This window comes from Erinaceus europaeus, chromosome 7 (genome assembly GCF_950295315.1).
Source record: "Erinaceus europaeus chromosome 7, mEriEur2.1, whole genome shotgun sequence".
Classification (NCBI taxonomy): Eukaryota; Metazoa; Chordata; class Mammalia; order Eulipotyphla; family Erinaceidae; genus Erinaceus; species Erinaceus europaeus.
In genome coordinates, this window is record NC_080168.1 from 21,695,304 (window position 1) to 21,722,022 (window position 26,719).

General features: G+C 36.4%; 1 protein-coding gene across 14 annotated transcripts in view; it reads left to right on the forward strand.

Annotated features, from left to right (window-relative positions):
• The window catches only part of IKZF2 (IKAROS family zinc finger 2), a 192,698-nt gene that overhangs the window by 104,983 nt on the left and 60,996 nt on the right, over positions 1–26,719 (forward strand). For 12 of the 14 annotated variants that reach the window (XM_060193963.1, XM_060193958.1, XM_060193965.1 and 9 more), the window contains one exon: positions 21,499–21,765. In XM_060193963.1, coding sequence (XP_060049946.1) covers positions 21,499–21,765 — 267 coding nt within the window. The remainder of the gene's footprint in view (positions 1–21,498; positions 21,766–26,719) is intronic. The other 2 variants (XM_060193969.1, XM_060193970.1) reach the window with 1 other exon arrangement.

Genomic DNA, 26,719 nt, shown 5'->3' on the forward strand with positions numbered 1-26,719 from the left:
CAATCCCCTGCTAGAACCTCCACACAAGCTCTCATTCTCTCCCCCTCTCTGTCTTCCCCTCCTCTCTCCATTTCTCTCTGTACTATCCAACAACAGTGACATCAACAACAACAATAACTACAACGATAAAACAACAAGGGCAACAAAAGGGAAAAAAACAAACTCATATAACTATATATCATTAGTGCTATAATAGTTGGTGATATTTTGTATAACATAAAAAGGAATGTTATTTTTTTTCCTAATTTAAATAGCTTTGGAAAATTCAATATTCTATAACTCTGTCAAAACTTGAATAATGAAGTATAATGTGAAAATCTAGGATCCAACTACTTTTTTTCTTCAGAGAGAGTTGGGAGGGGGGGGTCTTAGGAGGTCAAGAAATCCAGGTCTGAAACTTCTGTCAATTTGGTGGGAGCTGGGCTTGGATCTGAGTCATGCATATGGCAAAGCAGCACACTGTCCAAGTCAGCTATTTTGCCAGTCCCCAAGTAAAATTTAAAACACCTTTGAAGTGGTAGCTATACTATATCACTCTTTAAAAACATGTAAGCATAATCAATCACTTGGGTTCAATATTTTTCTATTAAATAACTAATAGTCATTCAGTCTGTAACTTAGTCCTTGTCATATATATGTACAAAGTATGTATATAATACTTTTAAGCATCTAAATATATATATATATATAAAATTTTTATTTATAAAAAGGAAACACTGACAAAACCATAGAATAAGAAGAGTACAACTCTACACAATTCCCCCCTGCCAGAACTCTGTATCCCATCCCCTCCCCTGATAGCTTTCCTATTCTTTATCCCTCTGGGAGCATGAACCAAGGGACATTATGTAGAAGATGGAAGGTCTAGCTTCTGTAACTGCTTCCCCGCTGAACATGGGCATTGGATGGTCGATCCATCCTCCCAGCCTGTATCTTTCTTTCCCTAGTGGGGCAGGGATCTGGGGAAGCAGGGCCTTTTCCTCTCTTTATCTTTCTCATTAAAAAGTAAATAAACAGAATTAAAAAAATAATAATAATGGCTTAGTAAAATCGCAAATAAATAAATTTTTAGAAATGACAAGATAAACACATGGTGGGAGGTAAATAGCATAATGGTTATGCAAAGTGCCTTTCATGCCTGAGGCTGGCTCCAGAGTCTCAGGTTCAATCCCCTGCACACTAATGCATATGCTCTACCAGGTGAGCCACCACTTATTGCCCCCTTTATTAATATTTATTTTTTTCTCATAGAATAGAAAGAAATTTCACTTTTAATTTCCAAATCATGAAGAGTATAAACTTAAAAATTTTATTTTTAAGGTAGTTTTTAAGATGTAAGGAAAATGCACATATAAATTTTAAACATACTTTATAAAATAAGAGTGAGAACATTCTGTCACTAATTGGCCACCAAGTTTCTAAATTACTCCTTTTTTTATCTCCAGTTGATTTGATCAGGAAAAGAAAAGAGATTTTAATTTTACCCTTGTCATGCAGGGCAAGAATTCACTATTTCAAAATGGAACTGACAGGTGAATTTCATTAAGACCAATAATATGGCAGCATAGTGAAAGCTTGCAACTATTATCAGCACATAGAAGTTTTAACCAAGCTATTACTTTTTGTCCAAATATTCTATTACCTGTCAGCGATCTTGTGTTTAATGATGAATGTAATGGGTTGAAGATGTTTCTCCTAGAGTTTCATTCAGATTTTGTGTTTATGTTTTACTTTAGCTTTTGAAGGGTTTCCTTGCTATTATGGGGCTACCTTCATGATGAAAACAAAAGACAATTAAATACTTTTGTTTATGTTCCTGCTGGAGATAATCTAGGAATTATAGTGAGATCTACCAACTAATACTTACATGTATTTTTCCACAGTAAATGTTTTGCTTTGTTAGTCATTTACACGATAAAAACAACATGAATATTAGAACATAACAGTCTAGTTACTTCTGACAAAGAGAGTATGATAGAGCTTAGTTTTCAGAATGTTCTATCCTCTGAAGGGGGGCTGGACAACATACTCTATGTTCTACCTGAGGCAGAATTTTAATGAATTTCTCCAAATATTTCTTCTCCAAGGAATTTGACTGGTTTCCTCTTTCTTTCTCACAGGCTTTTCCTAGATTGTCATGTCTGCTTGTGCTCATCTGATATGAATAGACTATGAAACTAAAGTCCATGCTTGATTTGATTGCCATTAAGTCTTTAGTGCTTGGGAGCATACTTGGTAAAAAAAAAACATATATATATATATGTCCCAGACATATTTGTTGAATGAATGAATACTGAAATTTAGTCATCTTAAAACCCAACACAAGAACCCAGTTCTTAAGTGAGGTGGCTGCATTTTTGCATATTATTCAGTAATGAGGTTATGTTTCACTTAATGGTATTGTATCTTTATATATTCTGTAATATTCTGAGATCAGTTACAAATAAATATTTGTATAATTCCTAGCAACTTGTCTTACGATGGCATCATCAAGGGAGTTACCTCTTAATTTACATAGTTATTGAAGTTTGGTTTCCTCCCCCAGTCTATTTGGTTTCCTTTATACTTGTGAATATACATTATGCAAGTGTATGGCTAGTTTAGAGCTGCACCATAATTAACCATCATAATGTGGTTCTGAGCTTGAACTTCCTATTTTACAAAACGAAGCTAATACCTACTAAAAGATTTATTTGGCAATTAAATAGCTATTGTTCAACAACATTCAGCTAAGTGGGCTTTCACTAAATGCTAGCCTTTTCCTAGTCTTTCCATATAGTTCTTCCATTACCAGCTATCTCAGAATGACGTGCATAATGATTGAATTCCTGTGAATCTCTGATATTATATTTAGCCTATAAGATCCTTAAATTGTTCTCTTGTAGTGGCACTGTGTTAAGAGAGCTGTACACCATTGTTCTTTCTCCTTTCTCTTCCTTTTATAGTATATATTGTCACTGAGATATGTGTTCTCTAACACTGTAGCCTTGTCAGTGAACTATCTTCATTACTGGGGTTGTGTTTATGTGTATTAGCCATGCTAATCTTACTTATCCCTACATCTCCCACACTTAACAGTGTCTACTGGATAGCTTCTACTCTTAAGTGTGGGTTGAATGAACAAGCAAATGTATTTCTTTATCTATTTTGTTGGGTGGTGTGATAGGGGCATGTAATGACCTGAAAACCATCAGAATATCTGGCTCTGGAGTATAACCTACAGCTTTCCCTGGCAAATACTATATACTAAATATAAGCGGTAATAAGAGTTTTATCATCTTGAAGAAAAAAAAAAGAAAACAAACTGCTTTTTCTCTCTGGAAAAGTGTACATCAGCATCTAATATCTTAATTTCATTTTCCTTTATATGGCTAAAGATATGCCATTTAAATCTTATGTGATTCCTGTACACCTTAATTTTTTCTGTCTTTGCTGTATCTGAACCTGATTGATACTATAAGTCAAATCCTGTATACACAACTTGAAAACCAGAATTTTAACTATGTCCCATTAACTATGGTCTAGTGGCAGCTGGGAATTTAAAGCTTCATGAATTCAAGAAAGTTCAGATTTTGTGGAGATATTATATATATTTTTTCCACCTATAAAATTGAATCAAACATTTGAAAATAAATTGAATCCTGAAATGTATGAAAATAGTTGTGCACACTCGGTATTGATTTTTTTAAAGTATTATTGAATAATTAAAGCAAGGCTGGTTTGCTTTTAATTAGTCATGCAACAGGTTTAAACTACTTTGAAATAGTATTGTAAAAAAAGAAGATAAAATTAATTCAAGTTATATTGTTAAATTTTTTTTTTTTAAAGCGTAGTTCTCTCTTGCCAGGCAAGCATTGTTCAGGTGGCAGTTTTTGTGGTTAGTTTTAGTTTCAGCTTGTCCCAGAAGGTGTTGCTAAACTGTGAACGTGTTAGGCAGTGTAGTCATGGAACAGGAGATGAAATGGAAAGCTCCTGAAACGTCTTATCATTTGGGCCTTCCTGGAGAAGCCTCGCTTAAATTTCTGAGTGGTCAGCTTGACATTTTAGAGCAGGGAAAAGTTGTGTCATTATTTCTAGAATTCTACCATAGTTAGAGGAAAAAGATTTAAAGTTCATTGCAGTAATTGCTGACAGCTCCCACAGAATGAGATGCTTTTCGCAAGCATGTGCTGCCTTGAGGAAAAAAAAAAAAAAAGGCAGCGTACCAGGAATGTGGAATAGGATGGTGAACTTAGTGAGATGACTGTGACAAAGTATAGACTTAGGGCATTCTTGCGACCTGAAATAATGTCATTCATTGAAGGTGGGAAAGAAGTAAGATGACTTTTAATGGTTCATCTGTTCATAGTTTGCAAACAAAGATTCTAGGTTTCTTAAACTAACACTAATATATTTCCAGTAACTTAAAATATAAAACCTACTGTCCAGGTAGTTACAGACAGCAAGGTAGCTAGAATCACTGGGCTTGGCAGAATCTTCATCAAGTGCTGATACAGTCCCTACTGTAACAGCATTCCCCCTCCCTGCAAACCTGCAATTTGCCTCTTAGTCCCAGTTGCAAACAGCCACAAGCCATATATAATGGCAGGGCTAACATCTCAGCGGGCATAAAATAGAAAAAAGGAAGACATTCAAAGGTGTCTTCATAAGATTATTTGAGCCAAAGACTGTATGCTATTTATGGAGATCGTAGGACATCTATGTTTGTGGTTATGTTGCATTCACTTTACTTAACCCCCTTTTCTGAGTGCCAGCCAATATTCACCTGAAGGAAACACATGGAGATGGCATAGTAATCACACTGCACTACCTTTTGCTTAAGTAACTGACATTTACTACTTAAAAAGGACTTCTTGGACACATATCAAAATTTTCTGCTTTATTGAGGTATGATTTAAAAATTGTGTGGATTTGGAGATAGGGTGTTGGATCCTCAAAGCGTGAGGTCTTGAGTTGTACCCCCAGCACAGCAAGTGCCAGAGTGAAGTTCTGATTATCTTTCTTTCTCTCCCTGCCCCTGCCCCTCACTAAATCTTATTAGTGAGTTACAAATATATATAAATATTTTCCTAAAATTTAAATTGTAAGTTTGTTTTGCTGCTTTGATATATTTACACATTATAAAAGAGCATCTCCCCTCACCTTTTCCTTTGGAGCTTTATTACTCCAGGCTGACTTTTTTTTTTTTTTTGAGAGAGAGAAAGAAATAGCACCAAAGCATTACTCCATTATAGTGGGGAACAGGCATGAACCTGGGGTATACGGCAAAGAAGTCACACTACCCAAGTGACCTACTTTACTAGCCCTATACAAATTTTCTTGACAGATTTCATGCATGTTCTGGTTGAGTACTAGAATCAGATATAACGTAACTGAAGGGACCTCAAGATGCTTGTGATCGGGAAGGTAGACTTTTAATTATTTTATTTGCATAAATTAGCACAATCTCTTTCACAGATATTGTTAGAAAATAATCTCTCGAATTACAAATGAGAAACATAATATCAGTATTAAATCATAAGTGAATAGACACTGGACATGCTTGTTTACTGTGTTTTTTGTGATACATCAAACTATGTCATCACTTTATGTTTTATATATTTTTATTTATGAGCTTTAGAAAGTTTGCTAAGGGTGTTCTAGAAGTGCAGACATTAAGAACTAGGTGACATGCTTAAAATAACTTCTTATAATTCAGAAAAAGCAGTCTTTTTGCAATAGTAATGAATATGTCTTGAGTATTTATTCTGTACTTTTTTGTATCAAGATTCATAATAATAGGGGAAAAGCTTATGAATCATTGTATTTTTTCACATAGAGATAATAAAGATAATGAAAAATAAAAAAGAGATAGGCAGAGAGATTGAGACTGAGAGTGAGGTGTGTGTGTGTGTGTGTGTGTGTGTGTGTGTGTGTGTGTAAGAGACCAACCACAGTACTGAAGCTTCCTTCAGTGTGGTGAGGGCAGGGCTCAAAATCTGGGTCACATATATGCCAAAGCAGTGCATTATCCAAGTGAGCTATTTTGTTTGCCCAGAATCATTGCATTTTTTTAAACTTTAAAAAATAAGTATTTATTATTGGTTAGAGACAGAGAGAAATTGAGAGGGGTGGGGGAGAAGGGGAGATAAAGAGGGAGATAGACAGAGACACCTGCAACATAGTTTCACCACTCATGATGCTTTCCCACTGCAGATGGGGACCAAGGACTTGAACCTGGGTCCTTGAACTCTGTAGTGTGTATGCTTATCTAAGGCCCCAAATTATTTTATTTTTTCATCAGAATATCTCACTGTGCATAGTTGCTCATCTATAGAAGCGCAAAATAAAGCGGTATACATAAATGTTTATGTATAGGAGTGACATTTTCTAGAAGTAGGAGTTCTAGGGTTAACAACCATGTCCAGCATAGTAGCAATTACAGAAGGCAGGTCTGCACCCCATAAAGAATTTTGGTCCATACTCCCAGATGGATAAAGAATAGGGAAGTTTCCAATGGAGGGGCTGAGACAGGGAACTCTGATGGTAGGAACTGTGTGTAATTATACTCATAATCTTATAACCCTGTTAATCATTATTAAATCACTAAAAAAAAAAGGTGATACATTATATATGCACAAAATTCAAGTCCCATGACACCATATATGTCTTTGCTACATTGTGGTGCCTGGTAGAGCAAGGTTGTTTAGTGAGTAATGTTGAGTGGATGAATAAATTAATTAATTGGTTTGTCAGCCTTCTTACAGTTATTGTTGAAACACAAGCCTGTTAATAGTTAAAAGGACTCATCTTTGAAATTACTGCCCATGGACGCATTCATTCTCTTAAGTAATTTTATTTTAAACTCCCTTTGGTTTCAGAGTATTTTCTGTTATCCACTGACTATTTGCATTCCAGATAAAATGGTGTGACTTAAACCCAACATTTTTTTACTCCTTTTTTCCTCTTTGTGCTTGCCCTAATCTTAAGTGCTCTTTTCTCTCTTTATTATATGAAGCATATCCAATCTGTAAGTGTTGTCTTAAACACCACTTCATTACGGACACCTTCTGTATCATCTTTTTACTCCCTGGATTAAACATAGGCCTTAAGTTATCGTTGATCTTCTAGGCTTTATGATATGGTATTCTCTTTTTTTTAAAAAATATTTATTTATTCCTTTTTGTTGCCCTTGTTATTTTTTATTGTTGTAGCTATTATTGCTGGATAGGACAGAGAGAAATGGAGAGAGGAAGGGAAGACAGAGAGGAGAGAAAGATAGACACCTGCTCACCTGCTTCACCACTTGTGAAGTGACGCCCCTGCAGGTCGGGAGCCGGGGGCTGGAACCTGGATCCTTAGGCCGGTCCTTGCGCTTTGTGCCACCTGCGCTTAACCCGCTGCGCTACCGCCCGCCTCCCATGATATTCTCTTATATGGTAATATATCATTATGAATGAAAAGTAAAATTCTAAGGATGTTGTATCAGAATAGTCTTAAGAGGCAGGTATTGCTGTTATCCTGATTTTATAGGTGAGAAAAATCAGGGTTAAAGAGATTTTTTTTTTAAGTTGTGTGACTAACCGCTGAAATAGCCAGACCTTAAACCACAGGACACTGAATCTAGATCTGATGTTCTTAAACACAGGCTATACTGCCTTGACTAAGTTATTACATGGTTTTCCAATGCCATGATTTTTATATGGAGGATGTCATTTCCACTTTCTGTAAGAGAGAAGGTGCTATTAAGTTAAAGAACCCAAAAAAGATCTAGTTCAGTGTTTCATTATTCTCCTAGTACAATGTTTTTTTTGTAATTATTTATTTTTTTTTTTACTTCTTAACATACACATTTTGTATGTCTGTTAAGTGTTCAATAAGGGTAGGAAACAGGATAGAAACACTACAAAAGTCTTTTTGCAGTTGCTTAATTGAAGAAAACAAAAATCTGGCATTGATAATGTTAAATTCTGCTAGATTATTGTCCAGATTCATTTTTCCTAATCCTTATTATAATAAGCAAGCTTTCTAAACTCAATTACTACTTACACACCTTATTGGTTATATATTTTTTAACTGATTAGTCCTACATCTCAGGGTCAGATAATGACTATTCAAGCAGGTAGTGAGTGTTTATTAAAGGACAACAGGGGGAAAAATTCTGTAGACAGACTTCCATCTACTTAATTCAGATTTTCACAACCAGTATTTAAACCCAGGGTATAGAAAGTTGTTGGACTTCCCTATTACTTGACTTCAGAAACAAAGTAAAGCTACTAAAGTTAGTCGCATGCTTTGCTTCTTCAGTCTGTTGCTACTGCCCTGTAATAGAAACCCTGCTTCATTTCTTATCTCTTGTCTTCTTTAGTCTGCCTGCAGCACTGCCTTCTGACCTGGTTTAAGCGTCCTTAGTGACCTCTGGCAAGCTTAATCTATGGGTCTCTCTGGGAATGTGCCCACTAGGCTGTATTTTATAGTAATGGTTTTACTTCTTACGGAAGTTTGGTTAAAATTTGTATGCTCGCCTTATTAAAGAGATAATTTCACAATGTAATTTGCTGCACAAGCCTCCCACAGTTATGTTAAGCAGATGGTTGCCAAACACCAGTTCAAAGTAGATTGCTCTTATATGAAATAAAATCCATGCTCAGAAAATCTGGCACTGTAAGCTGGTGTTCTTCCAAAACAGGCTCTAAGACAAATTTCTCTTTACTCAAAGCTGGCAAGCTACTACACCTGTATTAAATATGCAGTAAAAAGAGAAGAAAAAATGTTAGATGGCCCACATTGATTCAGTTAGTCTTCTTTAACATATTGACAGCCCCATTTCTTTGTGAATAACTGATAACCACTTTACTTTTGGAGACACAGAAGAAATAGCACGGATTTTATCATCAGTTAGTTCTTGCTTTCCATCTTAGAAGTGGCTTAAATAGATGTGTGACTCAGACATGGTTCTTTACTCATTCTGCACATCAGTTTCCCCATCTGTAAAACAAGGATAATGTGATATACTCCACAGAGTGGCTGTTGTGATTGAATCAAGTAGGAGGTATAATGCAACTAGTCTTTGCCGGCATGGGGTGATCCTTTAATTAATGCTATGCTGATCCTGAGGTTTTGTGTTAATGCCTATCTTCATATAGTTAGTCACTTGTGGCCAATTTATCCATGATTTCAGTAACTTAAAAAGAAGTTTAATGGGTACATCAGTAACGAAAGCTAACAAACACTGCAGCTACCTTATGCAAGTAAAGATAAAATGGTTTTGCAGGTTTGAATTAAGATAGCATTTTCTTTCAAGATCACAATAGTATCTGTTTCCTGAGAACAAAAGGTAGAGGTCAAGTAATCCTTGTATGGAATGCTAATTTATATATAGAAATAGGAGTAAACCCCCAAATTAATAAGAGTTAGAGCATAGGATGGAAATATATGGAATTAATTTAAGGAAGAGAATAGTTGTATTGCAAAATGTTGTGGATAACTTGGGAAGTAATGGGACATAGGAGCAAAGAATATGACAGAACTGTGCTATGAAGGCCCTTAAAATTCACACTAGAAAGTTAATACTTATTTTGTAGGTAGTAGGCAGTCATTGAAGAAATTTAGAAGAGTAATATGGCACTGTTCTAGAAAGATTAATATTATCAATAGCAACTCCAACAGTAGGGTAAACTGGGGAAGTGGAGTATGGCAAAAGGCTGAAGAGACTAGCTATAAAGCTATTCTAAGTGTTGTAGGTGAGAGTTCATGGAAAATATTAAGCTCTGTTTGCCTATGAAAAAATGCAACAAAAGGATTTAGATATGTCAGACATGGAAGATATAAAGTATTTAACAAATGCTGGCAAATGAAATCATTTACTTACAGGATGGCTAAAAGGGTTTACCACTGTTTGCCTTTGGCACTTCTATTTCAACTATGTTTATTTTATCCATATTATAAATTTCTCATGAACTAGTTATCTGCCCCCCCCCAATACATAAGCTTCATCTTTGATCTACAGTGATACCACTGTGCTAAGCAATAAAATTCTGTGGTTTGGTGGTGGGCATGCTATATATGATTTAGTGCATTGTGGGTGATTATTAGGGAATCAACTGTCTTGCCCTCCTTTTTTGTTTGTTTGTTTTACTTTTCTAGGAAGTAAAAAGTATAGAGTGTGTGTGTGTTTTAAAAATAGAAAGAAATCAGGAGGAAGGGGGGGAGACAGGGAGAGAGAAAGGGGTCCAGGTGGTGGCACACCTGGTTAAGTGTGCATATCATGTGCAAGGGCCTAGGTTAGAGCACCGCTCCTCATGCAGGGGGTTGCTCTACTAGAAGTGAATCAGGTCTGCAGGTGTCTTTTTTCTCCCTATCTCTCCTCCTTTCTCAATTGGTTATGCAAAAAGACTCCCATGTTTGAGGCTCCAAGATCCCATGTTCAGTCCTGTGCACCACCATAAGCCAGAGCTGATCAGTGCTCTGGTAAAACAAAACAAAACAAAACAAAACAAAACAAAACAAAACAAAACAAAACAAAACACAGATGCCAGGCCATATTTATGGGGCCGGGTGGTGGTGCGCCAGGTTGAGTGACATGTTACAATACACAGCGACCCCAGTTTGAGTCCCTGGTCCCCACTTGCAGGGGGAAAGCTTTGCAAGTGGTGAAGCAGTGTTGCAAGTGTCTCTTTCTCTCTCCCTCTCTGTCACCCTCTCCCCTCTCAATTTCTGGCTGTCTCTATCCAATAAGTTAATAAATATAATTAAAATTTTTTATCTGTCCTGTGAAATATATATATATATATATATATATATATATATATATATATATATATGATTAAAAATGAAAAAATAGCCACCAAGAGGAGTGGATTTGTAGTGCTGGCACCAAGCCCCAGTGATAACCCTGGTGGTAATAAAAGTAATAATAAAATAGAGAAGGAGAGAGAAAGAGACAACTGTAGCACTACTTCACTTCTGAAGCTTTCCCCCTGCAGGTAGGCAGTGGGGTTTTTATACTCTGGCCCTTAAGTATTGCATCAGGTATGCTCTGCCACCCTCTCGGATGTACCACTACTCAGCCAGTGGTACTCTTTTTGTATTTGTCTTGAAGATCTCTTTCAATACACTTTACATGAGCTATTCATAGGTATGATGTATCTCATAACAATAATTGATTCAAGACTGTCAAAACTTACCAACAAAGGAAGATCTGTAATGCCATCCTCCATACACTATTGGCTTAAAGATTAAAATAAATTAATAATATTTATTTTTCAAGTGAATATAAATTAGTTTTTCAGCTAGAGCAGATATAGCAGATTTGGCACAAAATGTTAATTGGGTAGTTAAGTTTATAGGAATTTAAATTATTTTATCTGAATGCTTTGCACTTGAATTCCTGGTATCCTCTTCAACTGATGGGGCATAATATTATAGTATCTCTAAGATCTATTTACCCATGATTATTTTTGTTCCAAATGTAATACTGATATTATTTACTTATTTAATCAGAAAGCCAGTATGTTATGAAAATATTACTACACTGAGAAAATGATCTTGGACTTATAGTATATTAACTTAGGGTACTTGGAAAATCCTATGACAGCTATGCCTCCATAACTTTATCTGATTTTCCTACCTATAGCTACTGTTACTTGAGTATAAAGGAGACAAAATATGTAATTTCTAATCATGAAGAAGTATTATACTTACTATAGTAATCATGTTTTTTGTACCACTACTATTGATACTGATTCTAAATCCTTAGAGAAAAAAAACACAAAACTATCTAATCTGTTATTTTAGGGACCATAAAATGTTATTCCCATATTGCAGATGAGATTAAGTGCATTCAGGGGGTATCCCTGCAGACCTTTCTCATATTTAGATGTAGTTGACTTGTCAAAAGAAAAGCATATTCTAATATTTCACAATTAGTTAAGTGGTAGACTTATTTTTTGCCTTCAGGTACAGGACAGTTTTCTACTACATTTGTATTGGAATAGTAGTGATATTTCAGAAGTCAGCAGTCTTGATTTAGTTACTCTAGCTGGGTTAAAAAAATACACTATCTAATCATATTAGAGAGAAGAAGAGTATGGAGGAAAAGGAAATAGGTTGAAGTGATGTACAGACATAGAATGCTGTCCACAAAAGGCTCAGCCAAAGTTCAGTCCCATAAGTGTCAAGACTTGTCTAACCATCTATAAAATAAAACTGTTATGATAAAACTGTTTTGCAAAACCATACCCTTTGATTTGTTCATAGTAAAAGAAGCAAAGGTTTCATATTGTGAGAAACTTAATTAAGGAAATTATTGTACATACCTTAAATATTTTTGCTGTGATGATTTTACTTTGTTTAGACTGTCGGTAAGTGTTTAGTAAATAATTGTATTTTGCATCAAAGTTTTAAAAGCAGTTTGTTTTTCTAACACATTATTTAAACAGCTGCTGGACTGTTAAAATGAATGTAATCAGATTTGGTGTTTCTGTTTTGAAAGTTTAAATGATAGTTATATTAGCGCAGAAGCAACTACAACACATTGCTAGATAGACATATCGATTCAATTAGTGTGTATAACACCATTTCCAGTTTCTGGCATAGATGGGGAGAAATTGATGTTTGTAAGTAATAACACCCCTCAAGTGTCCTCATGCATTCTCACATAATGAAAACTAAACAATTAAAAGTCCACTTCACCATCACACCCGAAAGAATTTTTTACACCACCCCCAGACTCCACTTTACACCACACCCACACCCTTTTTTTTTTTTTTTTTTCAGCACTGGTCTTTCCTGGTGACAAATGTCTGCAGCCTCTCATGAAATTTTTTTGTGTGTCATTATCATTGGGGTGGTGATCCTATGGGAATCCACTGTTCCAGGTTGATTTTTTTCACACAGAAAAAGAGTGTTTAGGAGAGACAGGGCAGCGCTGGTGCTTCCTCCAGGGGTGTGGCACTGCTGTATCATGTCAGTGACTGGGACCTACACTCAACAGTGAGGCAGGTGCCCAACCAGGTGAATGGTCTCTCTGATTCACTCTTATGAACATGGCTGTGCCCTGTTTGCAGGCATATATTACTCTATTAACATGGAGTTCTTAGTTGTTAGTAATACTCTTCAGTTTTCAGTCTTAAATAATCATAAATACCTCTAGCTGAGTATTAGACTAGCAATATGTAAGTAATAAGTATTTGCTGTTTCCGTGTTTTTGAAACCACCTTTTTGAGTAAAACAATTATTTCTTTTCACTTTCTTTTTAAATAAATTATTTATTTGATAGAGACAGAAATAAATTGAGAGGGGAGGGAGAAAGAGATACATGCAGCACTGTGTCAGTGCTTGCAAAGCTTCCACTCTGCAGATGGGAACTGAGGGCTTGAACCTAGTTCCTCAGCACATTGTACGATGAGCACTCAAGAAAGTGCACTACAACTCGTCCTCTGGAAGTAATAATGTGCAGGACAGTTGTCATATCAGGGGTCAATGCATTACATTCCAGTCATTGTCACATGCTTATTTCTTTATGCACCCGGCCCCCCCCCACTTCTCTTCCACCCTTCCCTTCTCATCCTTTTCCCAGAGTTCCTTGCTTTGATGCAATACACTGTGCCCTGTTCATGTTTCACTTTGTTTTCTTCCTCTAGTTTCCGAATTATTACATCCCACTTATAAATAAGATCATTCAGTATTCAACATTCTCTTTTTGGCTTATGTCAACAAGTTCAAGTGGAGTCTATATCAATTACTCCCCCCTTTTGATGTTTTGATCGTGAACATGTGTTGGATCTTGTCAAAATCTTTATCTGCATCTATTGAAATATTCATATGGTTTTTGGTTTTCCTTTATTCATACGGTAAGCCATATTTATTGGTTTATATATGTTGAACCAGCCTTGCATCCCTGGGATAAAGCCTACTTGGTTATGATATACAATTTTATATTTATTTAATTATTTAGCCACCAAGGTTATTGCTGGGTCAGTGCCTACACTATGAATCAATTGCTCCAGGTAGCCATTTTTTCTTTCTACTTTTATTTGACAGAATAGAGAGAAATTGAGAGGGGAAGGGAGATAGAGAGAAGTAGAGAATGATAGACACCTGCAGGCCTGATTCAACTCTTATAAACTCTTTTTTTTTATTTAAGAAAGGAGACATTAACAAAATCATAGGATGGAGGGTACAACTCCACACAATTCTCACCACCCAATCTTCATATCCCATCCCCTCCCTAATAGCTTTCCCATTCTCTATCCCTCTGGGAGCATGGACCCAGGGTCTTTGTGAGTTGCAGAAGGTGGGAGGTCTGGCTTCTGTAATTGCTTTCCCGCTGAACATGGGTGTTACTGGTCGATCCATACTCCCAGTCTGCCTCTCTCTTTCCCTAGTAGGGTGGGTCTCTAGGGAAGCGGAGCTCCAGGACGCATTTTTGGGGTCTTCAGTCCAGGGAAGCGTGGCTGGCATCCTGATGGCATCTGGAACCTGGTGGCTGAAAAGAGTTAACATACAAAGCCAAACAAATTGTTGAAGAATCATGGACCCAAAGGTTGGAATAGTGGAGAGGAAGTGTTAGGGGGAGTACTCACTGCAAACTCTTATAAACTCTTATTCAACTTTTGCATGTGGAGCAGGCTTCAAACTCAGGTCTTTGCACATGGTTATATGTACACTTAACTGAGCATGCCACGGACCAGCCCCCAAAACTTTCTTTGATGTGCATTACTTCAGTTCCAGAAATTTAAAAATAGTATATCTTCACTTAGTAAAGGTAACTTGTCAAATATATACAAATCCAATAATATAAATGACCACATTACTGTGAAGTTTCCAGTTTTTAAAACATCACAAAATAAATGTGGAAATTTTTACTCACAGTTTGTTACATAAAATTATACTATTTAAAATCATAAAATTCAGTGACTGGGCAGTTGCCCACCTTGTAGAGTGCTCACATTACCATACACAAGGACCAGGGCTCAAGCCCCCAGGCTGCCGCCACCTGTAGGGAGAAAGCTTCATGAGTGATGAAGCAGTGCTGCAACTTGTTTCTCTCCCTCTCTCTCTCTCTCTCTCTCTCCCTCTCCTTCTACCTCTCCCTCCCCTCCCTTTCTGTTTACTCCTATTTTTTCCTCTTCTGTCTCAATTTCTCTCAGTTTCTATCAAACAAAAAAGAACAAAAAAGGCTGCTGAGAGTGGTAGATTTATAGTACAGGCACAGAGCCCCAGCTATAACCCTGTTGGCAATAAAAATAGTCATAACATTCTTTAGTCTTTTCTTTTAAACAGCAATTATGAATCAAATATGGGACTAAATAGGGTAGCAATACTGTTTTACTTTGGTTAGAAATACCTACTCCCTGCCCCCCCCCAAAAAAAAAGACACGGAAAAAATGTGCATGTAAAGTTATGATATGCTTTGTAGGTAATCCCTCTCTGGGCCCCATCCTTGAAAACTTTAAAAATGCAAAATGTAAGGTCTAGGAATATGACTCAGTAGTAGAACACCTGGTTTGCATGCATAAGCCACCATATGAGAACAAGAATCCACTCCCTTTGGGACAGGGGAAACAGCATAAAGGCTAAACAAAAAGATTTTCATACTTGAGGCTCTGAGGCCCAAGGTTCTATCCCAGCACCACCATAAGCTAATACATCTTGCCAGCATGAGGTCCTGAATTTAATCCTCTGGTGTGTTCTTTCTTCCTCTCTCTCCTTCCTCCTCCCCTTCATATTAATAAGTGAATAAATAAATAAATCCTTTCAGATATTTAAGCAGCCAGGGAAGAGTTCAAACATAATTTTGGCATATGTGCTGATTTTACATTTTGAATTTTTTTTTTCCCTCCAGGGTTATTGCTGGGCTCGGTGCCTGCACCATGAATCCACCGCTCCTGGAGGCCATTTTTTCCCCTTTTTTGTTGCCCTTGTTGTTGCAGCCTCGTTGTGGTCATTATTATTGCCATTGTTGATGCTGTTCGTTGTTGGATAGGACAGAGAGAAATGGAGAGAGGAGGGGAAGACAGAGAGGGGGAGAGAAAGATAGACACCTGCAGACCTGTTTCACCACTTATGAAGAGATTCCCCTGCAGGTGGGGAGCCCCAGGCTCCAACTGGGATCCTTATTCCAGACCTTGCACTTTGTGCCACTTGCACTTAACCTACTGTGCTACAGCCAGAGACTCCCTGATGTCAAGAGCTCATGCATATGATTTACCTGAGTCATCTCCCCTACCCAGTAGTGTTTTTAGAGTGAGATATATAAATGGAGAGACAGAAAAAGAGGAGATATGAAAGAAATAAAGAGGAGATATGAAAAGAAAAAGGGAGAGGGCTGGGTATTCAATTTTTTTCTCTTAAAGAGTACTTCCTTTTAAATAATTTTTATTCTATTTATTATATTTTAATGAAACAGAACAGAGAGACAGACCACTGTACAACATTCTGGGCCACAAAATAATTATTTTTATCTAACAGACCATGTGATAGCATACATCAGTATCTTTTAATACTTGTAAGAAGATAAAAAAAAATCTTATTTTCCCACTTACTGAAGACATATTGATTTATAGGATTGTTGTCACAGATTTATAGTTCCAAATCTCCCCAACATAGATGTTAGCACACCTCACCCTCACCAAACCATCAACTTCCTCTTACTTTTCTACTGATAGGATCTAGATGAAAACATTATAATATGTTTAAAATGGATTCTGCTCAGGTATATAACATGACAATATAGGCTTCTGTAAATAGGCAGTGTAAGGTATTTAACAAGCAATATTTAGTGAAGGAAGCAAGTTACGGCCAAGAGAATTATATTGTCCCATTTGTGTAAAAAGGAATAATACATACACTACAAATTTCTGAAATAAAAAGGGGGGAGGGTGCTGGGTGGTGGCACACCTGGTTAAGGTTAAAAAATAGGAAACACAAGGATCCTAGTCCCAGATCCAGCTCCCCACCTACTGGGGTTGGATTCACAAGCCGTGAAGCAGGTCTACAGATGTTTATCTTTCTCGTTCCCTCTTCCTCTCCATCTCCCTCCCCCCTCTCAATTTCTCTCTGACCTATCCAATAAAAAGAAAAAACAAAATGGCTGCCAGGAGCAGTGAATTTGTAGTGCTGGCAGGAGCCCCAGTGGTAACCCTGGAGGAAAAAAAGAGAGAGAGAGACAGAGACAGAGAGACAGAGACAGAGAGAGAGAGTGAGAGAGAAGAAAAGAAAAGGAAGAAAGAAAAGGTGGAGGGGAGGGCTGGTGGTAGACTCAACACGTACAAGGAGTCAAATAAAGAAAAATAAATAAATAAATAAACTTAGGATAGTTGTTGCATTTGAGACTGGAACTGAGAGATCATGAACCTCAAGTAGAAAATAACAACTACCCACATAGATTTCATGTACCTTTCTGTTAAGGACAGCATGATTTGTAATTGACCTGACCTAGAAACAACCCCGTTGTCAAATAATGGATGAATGGTTAAGAAGGTTGTGGTATATATTCACAATGGGATAATACTCATTTATAAGAAGCGATGAAATGATCTTTTTGGTCTTTCCTGAGATGGAACTTGAATGACTCATGTAAAGTGAGACAAATAGAAATAGAAAAACATGGGAGCAGGACAGTAGCACAGCAGGTTAAGCGCACATGGCACGGCGCTCAAGGGCTGGCATAAGGATCCAGGTTCAAGCCCCCGGCTCCCCACCTGCAGGGGAGTCCCTTCACAGGCGGTGAAGCAGGTCTGCAGGTGTCTATCTTTCTCTCCCCCTCTCTGTCTTCCCCTCCTCTCTCCATTTCTCTCTGTCCTATCCAACAACAATATCATCAGTAACAACAACAATTTAAAAAAAAGGGTAACAAAAGAGAAAATAAAGATTTTTTAAAAAAGAAATAGAAAGACACATATTGGATGATCTCACTTATTGATGGAAGTTAAGAAACAAGGAAATAACAGAAAAAATAAGCAGGGTGAAACTTGCACTGGGTGTGGTGTGTTGCAGGAAAGCAAAGCACTCTGGAGGAAAGAGTACCGGGAGGGCAGAGCATGGGCGTTAGGTATCCAGCTCAGGATGATAGAGAAGGACTTCAGTTGGTAGTTGGAGTGGTAGTGGGACACCAGTCAAGGATAGGTAAGAAATTGTACCCATGTGTTAACAAATGTCCTAGGAGCCAATATTTCCCCACTAAAATGACTGGAAAGAAAAGAAGGAAAGAGAAAGAACAAGGAAAATAATGGTGATAACAGTGATAATAATAGTGTTGGCTGGGGAAATAGTATAATGTTTATGCAAAAAGATTTTCATGCCCGAGGCTTCAAGGTCCCAGGTTTGGTCCTCAGCACCACTGTCAGCCAGAGCATTGCTCTGGTTAAAAAAAAAAAAATGGTGGGGTGGGGTGGTTCAGTCAAGTGGCTCACACTGCATATTACCCAGGTATGAGCCTGCCCACCACTTCATTGAAGGAAGCTTTCCCCTCTCCCCTCACTCCATCTCTCTCTCTCTCTCTCTCTCTCTCTCTCTCTCAAAACATCAACAAAAATGCCACAGGGAGTGGTGCAGTCATCCTGCAGGCGATTATGGAAAAATGCAATGCAGAAAGGAGAATAAGGATGGGGAAGAAGAAAAAAGAGGGGGGGTAATAACCTCATTTTCATTTTTTATTAAATGCTTAATTTTCCAGTATTTGTAAAAAAAAATTTGATAAGACAGAAAGACATTGAGAGGGAATGGGGGTAGAGAGGGAGATACCTGCAGACTTGCTTCATTACTTGTAAAGCTTTTCTTCTACAGATGGGGCTTGGGGGTTTGAACCCAGTTCCTTGCACATAGTAACAGGTGCATTTAATCAGGTGTGCCAGCACCAGGCCTCTTCTTCATGAATTCCTTAAACATATCAAGTGAGTTTAAAGAAGAAAAAATAATTCAGGAAAATATTTCAATAAATATTGCCTGAATACTATGTTCCAAAATTTTCTAGAGCATTTTAGGATTATTAAGATAAATAAAGTACTGTTAGTACTCTTGATCAAAAACCAGAGCAGGGAGTCGGGCTGTAGCACAGCGGGTTAAGCGCAGGTGGCGCAAAGCACAAGGACCGGCGTAAGGATCCCGGTTCGAACCCCGGCTCCCCACCTGCAGGGGAGTCGCTTCACAGGCGGTGAAGCAGGTCTGCAGGTGTCTATCTTTCTCTCCTCCTCTCTGTCTTCTCCTCCTCTCTCCATTTCTCTCTGTCCTAACCAACAACGACAACAACAATAATAACTACAACAATAAAACAACAAGGGCAACAAAAGGGAATAAATAAATTAAATAAATATTAAAAAAAAACACTGCTTAAAAAAAAAAAGAAAACCAGAGTAACTGATTTATCAGTATTATGAAGTTTAATCCTGTTAGAGTCAAGACCACAAGGGTTATTGCTGGGTCTCAGTGTCTACACAATGAATCCACCACTCCTGGAAACCACTTTATTTTTTTTTCTTCTTTTTCTATTTTTCCCTTTCTTTTTTATTAGATAGGACAGAGAGAAACTGAGAGGGGGGCAGGTAGATAGAAAGAGGAGAAAGGGAGTTACCTGCAGACCTGTTTCACCATTCAGATTCCCCACTGCAAGTGGAGAGAGGGAGTTAAGTGTGCATTCAACTGGGTGTGTCACCACTTGGCCCCAAGTTAGTTGATTTTCATAAAAAAAAACTTTGTGAAATATAATACTGTATATACAGACAAAAATTATAACTGTACGCATTATCTGTATTTATTCATTAGTGCTCACATCAACCCTAGGGAGTGGGTACCATTATCATCTATAGAACTAAAGTAATTTGAAGGTGATGCTGCTTATAGTGAGTGACAGAGCTAATATTCAGATTCAGGCAATTGCTTTACAGGAATTCCCCCTCCTAATAGTTAAACTTTTCTGATGAACTTTATTCTGTAATTTGAATTCTACTTTGCAGTTATAAATAAGATTCAGAAATGAAGCAATTAGTACAGATTATACTGCCAGCAATGTCAAAGCCTGTAGTGGAACCATAGTCTTCCTACTACATTCTGTCTTCTCTATTCCTTTCTCCAACACCCCCCCCCTCGTGTGTGTGTGTGTGTGTGTGTGTGTGTGTGTGTGTCTGTCTGTCTGTCTTCTGCCAGGGTGCCAGGGTTATTGCCAGTGCTTAGTGCCTGGACTAAAAGTTCAAAAGCGGCCATTTTCCCTCCCCCCCCCACCTTTTATTTTATTTTTTTCTAAATTACAAAGGACAGAAATTGAGATGAGGAGGAAGTAGGGAAAAACAAAGACAGACACCTGCAGACCTACTCTACTGCTCTTGGAGCTTCTCCCCTGTAGGGACCTTAAACCCAGGTCCTTCTGCTTGATATCTTGTTAACTCAACCAGGTGCACCACTGTCACCTCTCTCCCCAATCTCTTAGTAATTAGTGTCTTTTCGTTAGTTCATAGGAAGTTTTAAGGAAGGGATCAGGGTAAGAGCCCCTTTGATGGCACTGTCTTTCAAAAATTCTAATGACAAACCACTAAATATGTGGTTTCTCTAAGAAAACAATTGTAGTAAAAAAGAACTCACTTCCTTTTATGCAAATAGTTCTCTATTCAGTTAGTACCAAGTTGTTTTGCTCAATAGCTTAGATATGATTTCTTAAGAAATTTTCAAGATCACTGAATAAAAAAGTGCTACTGACTTAAAACTTGCTTCTGCTTTGTGAGAAGACTCTGTCGGCAATCCAGGAGAGCTGTGCTAACAAAATTCCAAGTTTTCTGTGGGATGATCCAAAAACAGCAAACAGAAGACATTAAATTTCTTAAGAGGCTCAAGTGTGTGCATGCCATGCTGTGTCATTCCTGTAATTCACTGCCTTTTTTGTGCTTAAAGTCAGAATATTTGATTTTCAGATTAATATGTTCCATAGAGTACTTATTTCATGTAGGGAAAAATAAAACAGAGTAACTTGAAAGTATAGGTGTTGTGCACATTTTGCTACCTTTATGCAACTCATAACTCACTATGTGTCCAGTCTGATTTTAGAGTCTTTGCTTTGACAGTGTGCATTTGTATTCTGCTCACAAGTTGTTTCCCTCACTTAGATCAGAAAAAGGTTTACACTGGGACTCTGATGTCAGAGAATATGACATACGTATGTGAGTGTGTCTGTTTAAAGGAGGCATGGCTCAATGAACATCTAATTTTTTTCTTCAACTACTTCAGTCTTTCTGGACTTAGTATAAAACTCAAAAAACCAGTCCTGTAATTATTTTAATAATGCTTACAATGTGTATAACTAAATTGAAGAAATTAATGTGTGTGCATGGATACCTAGAGCTTCCCTGAACCATCTTAATTTTCATGGCAAAGCTCACACAAGACATATGAACATCACACTTGGTGATGGACTGTATTTTACTTTATTTGTCATTTTTCAACCATGTTATGACAATGGTTGGAAATGAGAAAAGTAGGTGATAACATATAACATACAATTAAATTCTCTTCTTTTCTTTTCAATTACAGCAAATTCAGTAAAGCTAGAAATGCAGAGTGATGAAGAGTGTGACAGGAAACCCCTGAGTCGTGAAGATGAGATCAGGGGCCATGATGAGGGTAGCAGCCTAGAAGAACCCCTAATTGAGTGCAGCGAGGTGGCCGACAACAGGAAAGTCCAGGAGCTTCAAGGCGAGGGAGGAATCCGGCTTCCGAATGGTAAACTGAAATGTGACGTCTGTGGCATGGTTTGCATTGGGCCCAATGTGCTTATGGTACATAAAAGGAGTCATACTGGTAAGCAGCTGAACGAATAACCTGATGACTGCCTGTGACAGCTGATGTTGATATTACCTGACATCTATTCTCTTTCCTTTTTATTCAGGGGTGGCAATGGTGAAACTACCTTTTCAGAATTCTGCTAGTATTGGATTGCTGAAAAGCAGAGAGTAGCCTGGGTCTTGACTTCCAGCCTTCAAATCTGAATAGCATATCAGAAAAGAAGTTTGGGATTCAGTTTCCACAGTTCTTAATATAGCAATAATATGATAAGGGTTCAAAAGGTATAGGAGAATTTCATTGTGTAACTTAATCTTTTTGTATTTCTATACATATTTTACCATACCCATGGACAGGTAATATAATTTTCTAGCTAAGAGTTTATACTATAAAATGGTTCTCATGCATTTATATAGGGTGGATCATTTCCACCTTATCTAGTTAACTTCTTGGAATGCAATTTCCAATCAATGGTAGCCTACTATGGGTCCCTGTAGTAGACAGATACTTTACTTGGTTTGAGGATGTTGTCATCCTCTGATTTTTTTTTATCATAACTCTTTTTGCAAGGAGGGTTTTTAAAGTAGACAGAGGCTGTTGAGTGCATAGATTAGAATGTGCTAGCATGTAATAGGGTGAAGAAAGAGAATTCTGATAGACCAGTAAATAATTTTAGACATTCAAATAGTGTGAAAATTAACCAACCAAACATGGAGAAAGCCTTATTCAAATCTCATCAAAACCTTTCACAAAATTAAAAATTTTAAAGTCACAAATAAGACTGTGGTAAGATAGGGAGATCACTGACTCTTAGATTCAAGTTCATATAAGAATGATTTAAAGTTGATAATTTGAGATATAATACAAAGTAGTAGTACATAGCAAAATAATAACTTATATGTCTAAATTTTAAATATGATATCTTAAAAGAGATTAATCACAATAAAACTGATTTAAATGATTGATTCTAAATAACCAATAAGCTTACATCATGAGAGTTATAAGGTTCGGCGAAATTCTTTTAATCCAAACTTCTCACTTACACATGATGACAGCTAAGCTTAAAACTAAGTCAAATGACTGTTATCTTTTGTAATACTAAGAGTTGTGAAGCCGATACTAAAGTTTCCTGGTGCCCAGATTGGTTTTATTCAAATTTACTATGCTTAGTATATAAGCATACTAACATTTTATGATATGACTAACAAGACTGATATTTTAAAGATTATGGTGAGAAGTTATACATTAAAATCAGTGTTCCTAGTCAAAATTGCCAGATTTAGAGCTGATATTCTTATTCCCATCACACAGTTGAGTTATAACTTTTTAGTTTCTCTTTTAAACAAATATGCAATTTCTTTCATTTAGCAATCTACAAATTAAACAAAATTAGTTCAAGGGTTTTCCACTGAATTGATAGTGTCTAAGGCAAAAAAGAATGCTAAAGATATATTTTGTAAGATTTTCAATGAACCTTTTTTAAGAAGCATTTTAAGCTTCATTTAATTATTTTTCATTTGATAGTATAGAGAGAAATAGAGAGGGAAAGGGGATGGAGAGGGAGAGAGATACCTGTAGCACTGCTTCCCCCCTTGAAGTTTTCCCCTTACAGGTGGGAACTGGAGGCTTGAGCCTAGGCCCTTACACAGAATAACATGCACTTAACCAGGTGCACCATTGCCCAGCTTCCTTCAATAAACCTTCATGAATTAAGAGTGTTTAAAGAGCCTAAGCATGCTCTTGAAAATTTAGATTAATCATTGTTTCTGTGTCTTGCAGTGATTTTCATAGGATTATGGGGCTTTGTACAAAATAATACTTCTATAACTACATTAATGTAATTCCTACTAGTGTAGAGTTATCTTCATTCTGAAAATTATAAAATGAAAATATGGGAAAATTCCACTAATACAGAAGATATTTTTAACTTACACAGATTACACAAATCCTGTGAATATGGGAGTCCCTCAGCTAATAAAAGCAAGAATAAATACTCATTAGAAACATTTTTTGATTCTACAAAGTTTTAAGCTAGAATTTTTATTGAAGCACTGTTAAAATTATTAAACTTTATTCAATTATGGTTTCTGTTAGTTATTCATAGAGGAGCATGAGATACCTGCTGTACCGAGGATTGTGACATATCTTTAAATGTATTTCCTCATGACCCAGCTTATATGTTTGAGTGGGTCATAACATGTTCACCTCCCATCATTCTTTGAGGATATAAGTCCATTTGTATTTTTTTTAAAACTAAATTGAAAAAAGTAATTAGGACCTAGTCATTAACCAACTATTTTCTCCATAACACCATGAACTACTGAATTACTTTCCTCATTTTAGAACCTCTCTCTCTTGCCAGTTATTTTTAGTTACTATATATAAGGCATTATCTTACATTCTTACCAGGCTTCTGGGAAAATCTCTATTTGTATTTTTCTAGATCATAGAATAGCTAAGAAAAGATTAATAGTGGAAAAAGACACACAAGCAATCACTTCATGAAAATGACATGGAGTATCAGACTACATTCATTTCTTCTACTTTCATAATTTAATGAAATTGCAATTTCAGTGTCTTAGTGGTGACTTAGTATTATTTCTTTGATATTGCTGCTTTAGTAGATAATCAGGTAATATTGCCATCAGATACTCCAGGCACTCTTCACAGGGACTATAAAGAGAGGAAAAGGAGCATTGTTGAAAAATCAGTGCATGTATAAACATTAATTGATGCCAAAATTATAAATACAAAATATTCTTTATTTTTCCTCTCTCTGAGGCAGTAGAATATTCATCTGCAAATTTTAGCATCACGTTTTATACATTGCACCTTTGTGGAGTCATTTTCTCACTCCAAGACCTTCTTCCTAGGTGCCTGGGAGTTTTCATATTCCTACTTTTTATTCCATTTCACATATGAACACCTTCTATGTAAGTCAACAAAGAAAACTGATTAATATGTACTTAATGCTTCAATTTAATATTTAAAGAGACAGATACAGGAATTTATTTATGAATATAAATTATTATATCAACAATAAATTAATTCATCCAGTGAATAACTCAGAATTATCCTTGAGAACATAGATGGATTAGTCTGAGGAAAAATAAAAATGGAAGGTGTAGTTTTCATAGACAGAGAAACTTGCTTGATTTTTTAAATTAGATTACTCTGTAATGTCACTAATGTATTTAGTAAATTTTGATACTTCCCTGCAACTTGCTTTAGTTTATATCTGAAGAATAAATATGTTTTTTGTAAAGTCTAAACTGATTCTAGAAGGGCCAGTTGTATAGTTATTAAAGAAAAAAGTCTGATTATTGAAATATTTGAGATGTATTTGTTGCTAGTTGCATAGAAAATATGTGTAGTTAGGACTGGGTAGGAGTACACCATATTGAGTATACATATTACCATACACAAGTACCTTTGTTCAAGCCCCTGGTCACTACTTGCAGGATGGAAGCTTCATGAGTGGTGAAGCAGGGCTTCAGATGTCTCTCTTCCTCTCCCTCTCACTCTCCTCCCCTCAGTTTCTCTCTGTTTATCAGATAAAAAGAATTCGACTCTGACCAGGAGGCACTGAGCCCCAGTGATAACCCTCTTGGCAATGCATAAATAAGTAAATAAATAAACAAAATGGAAAAATTCAAGAAAAAGTATGTAGTTAATCTCACCTTTTAGTTCATTATAGACAATTTTATACATACCTGTAATTCCTTGGCCATAAAAGTTTTAAAATATTAGATAAAACATTGACAGGCATTTCACAAACTTTTTAGAAAAGACTAATCCATCCACTAATTCCTGATTCTTACATATTTGCTTATGACTCCTATATTTGGATTATTCTTTTTTAAAAATATTTATTTATTCATTTTCCCTTTGTTTTTGCCCTTGTTGTTTTTTTATTGTTGTAGTTATTATTGTTGTTGTTATTGATGTCTTTGTTGTAGGATAGGACAGAGAGAAATGGAGAGAGGAGGGGGAGATAGAGAGGGAAGAGAAAGATAGACACCTGCAGACCTGCTTCACCGCTTGTGAAACGACTTCCCTGCAGGTGGGGAGCCGGGGGCATGAACCAGGATCCTCTCGCTGGTCATTGTGCTTTGCGCTGTGCTACCGCCCGACTCCCTGGATTATTCTTAAATATGATGAGGTCTACTAAAAGAAAGAAAAATCTCATATGCTAAACTGTTTTTACCCTTGTGTCCACAGCATTACTATTGTCTATTCCAACTAGACCTAGTGTGAAATACATACCAAGAAACATGGCAACTGAAATAATTACTGTTTTATTCTAATCAAACCTAAAGTATAGTTGAGTGTATTTCAGCACAAATAATAACACAAGTTTATTATCCAGAAGCAAAATACAAAGCAAGATTTAATTCTTGTAAAGCAGATCATTAATTCTCAGAGTCATCACTGAAATTAAAGTGTGTTATTATCATTGCCCCTTTCTTCTTATCAAACAGAGCATGACTATTCAACTTCATTTTTACTCTGCCTTTACTTCTCAGCCATGGAATATATATGGCAAATTCACCTACGCTCAGCAACACAGTATTTCCCTGTATATCTAAATAGTTGTTCACATTTTCTACTCCTTTAAGTATGAACACATAAACCAGAAAGTAGCTCTTATCTAAAAGTATTTGAAAATATCTAGACTATTTCAAAAATGTAAAAACAAAATGACACTCTTTCATCAAATTATGAGTTAAAATTAGTGTTATTTTTAACTTACCAAAGTTTTAAATTATGAATTCAGTAGTTTAAAGTAATTTGAAATATTTTTAAAGATCTAAACTCAAAGATTGTTAGAGGCTCAAAAAATTCTAAGTTAACGTGATACTGGTATGTTTTCTAATAGCAAATATGATTTTAAATGATTTTATTTAGCACACTAATGTAATTCATTTTAAAGTTGTTGAATTCTATTTTTTTCCTTGCCTGGGAAACTATA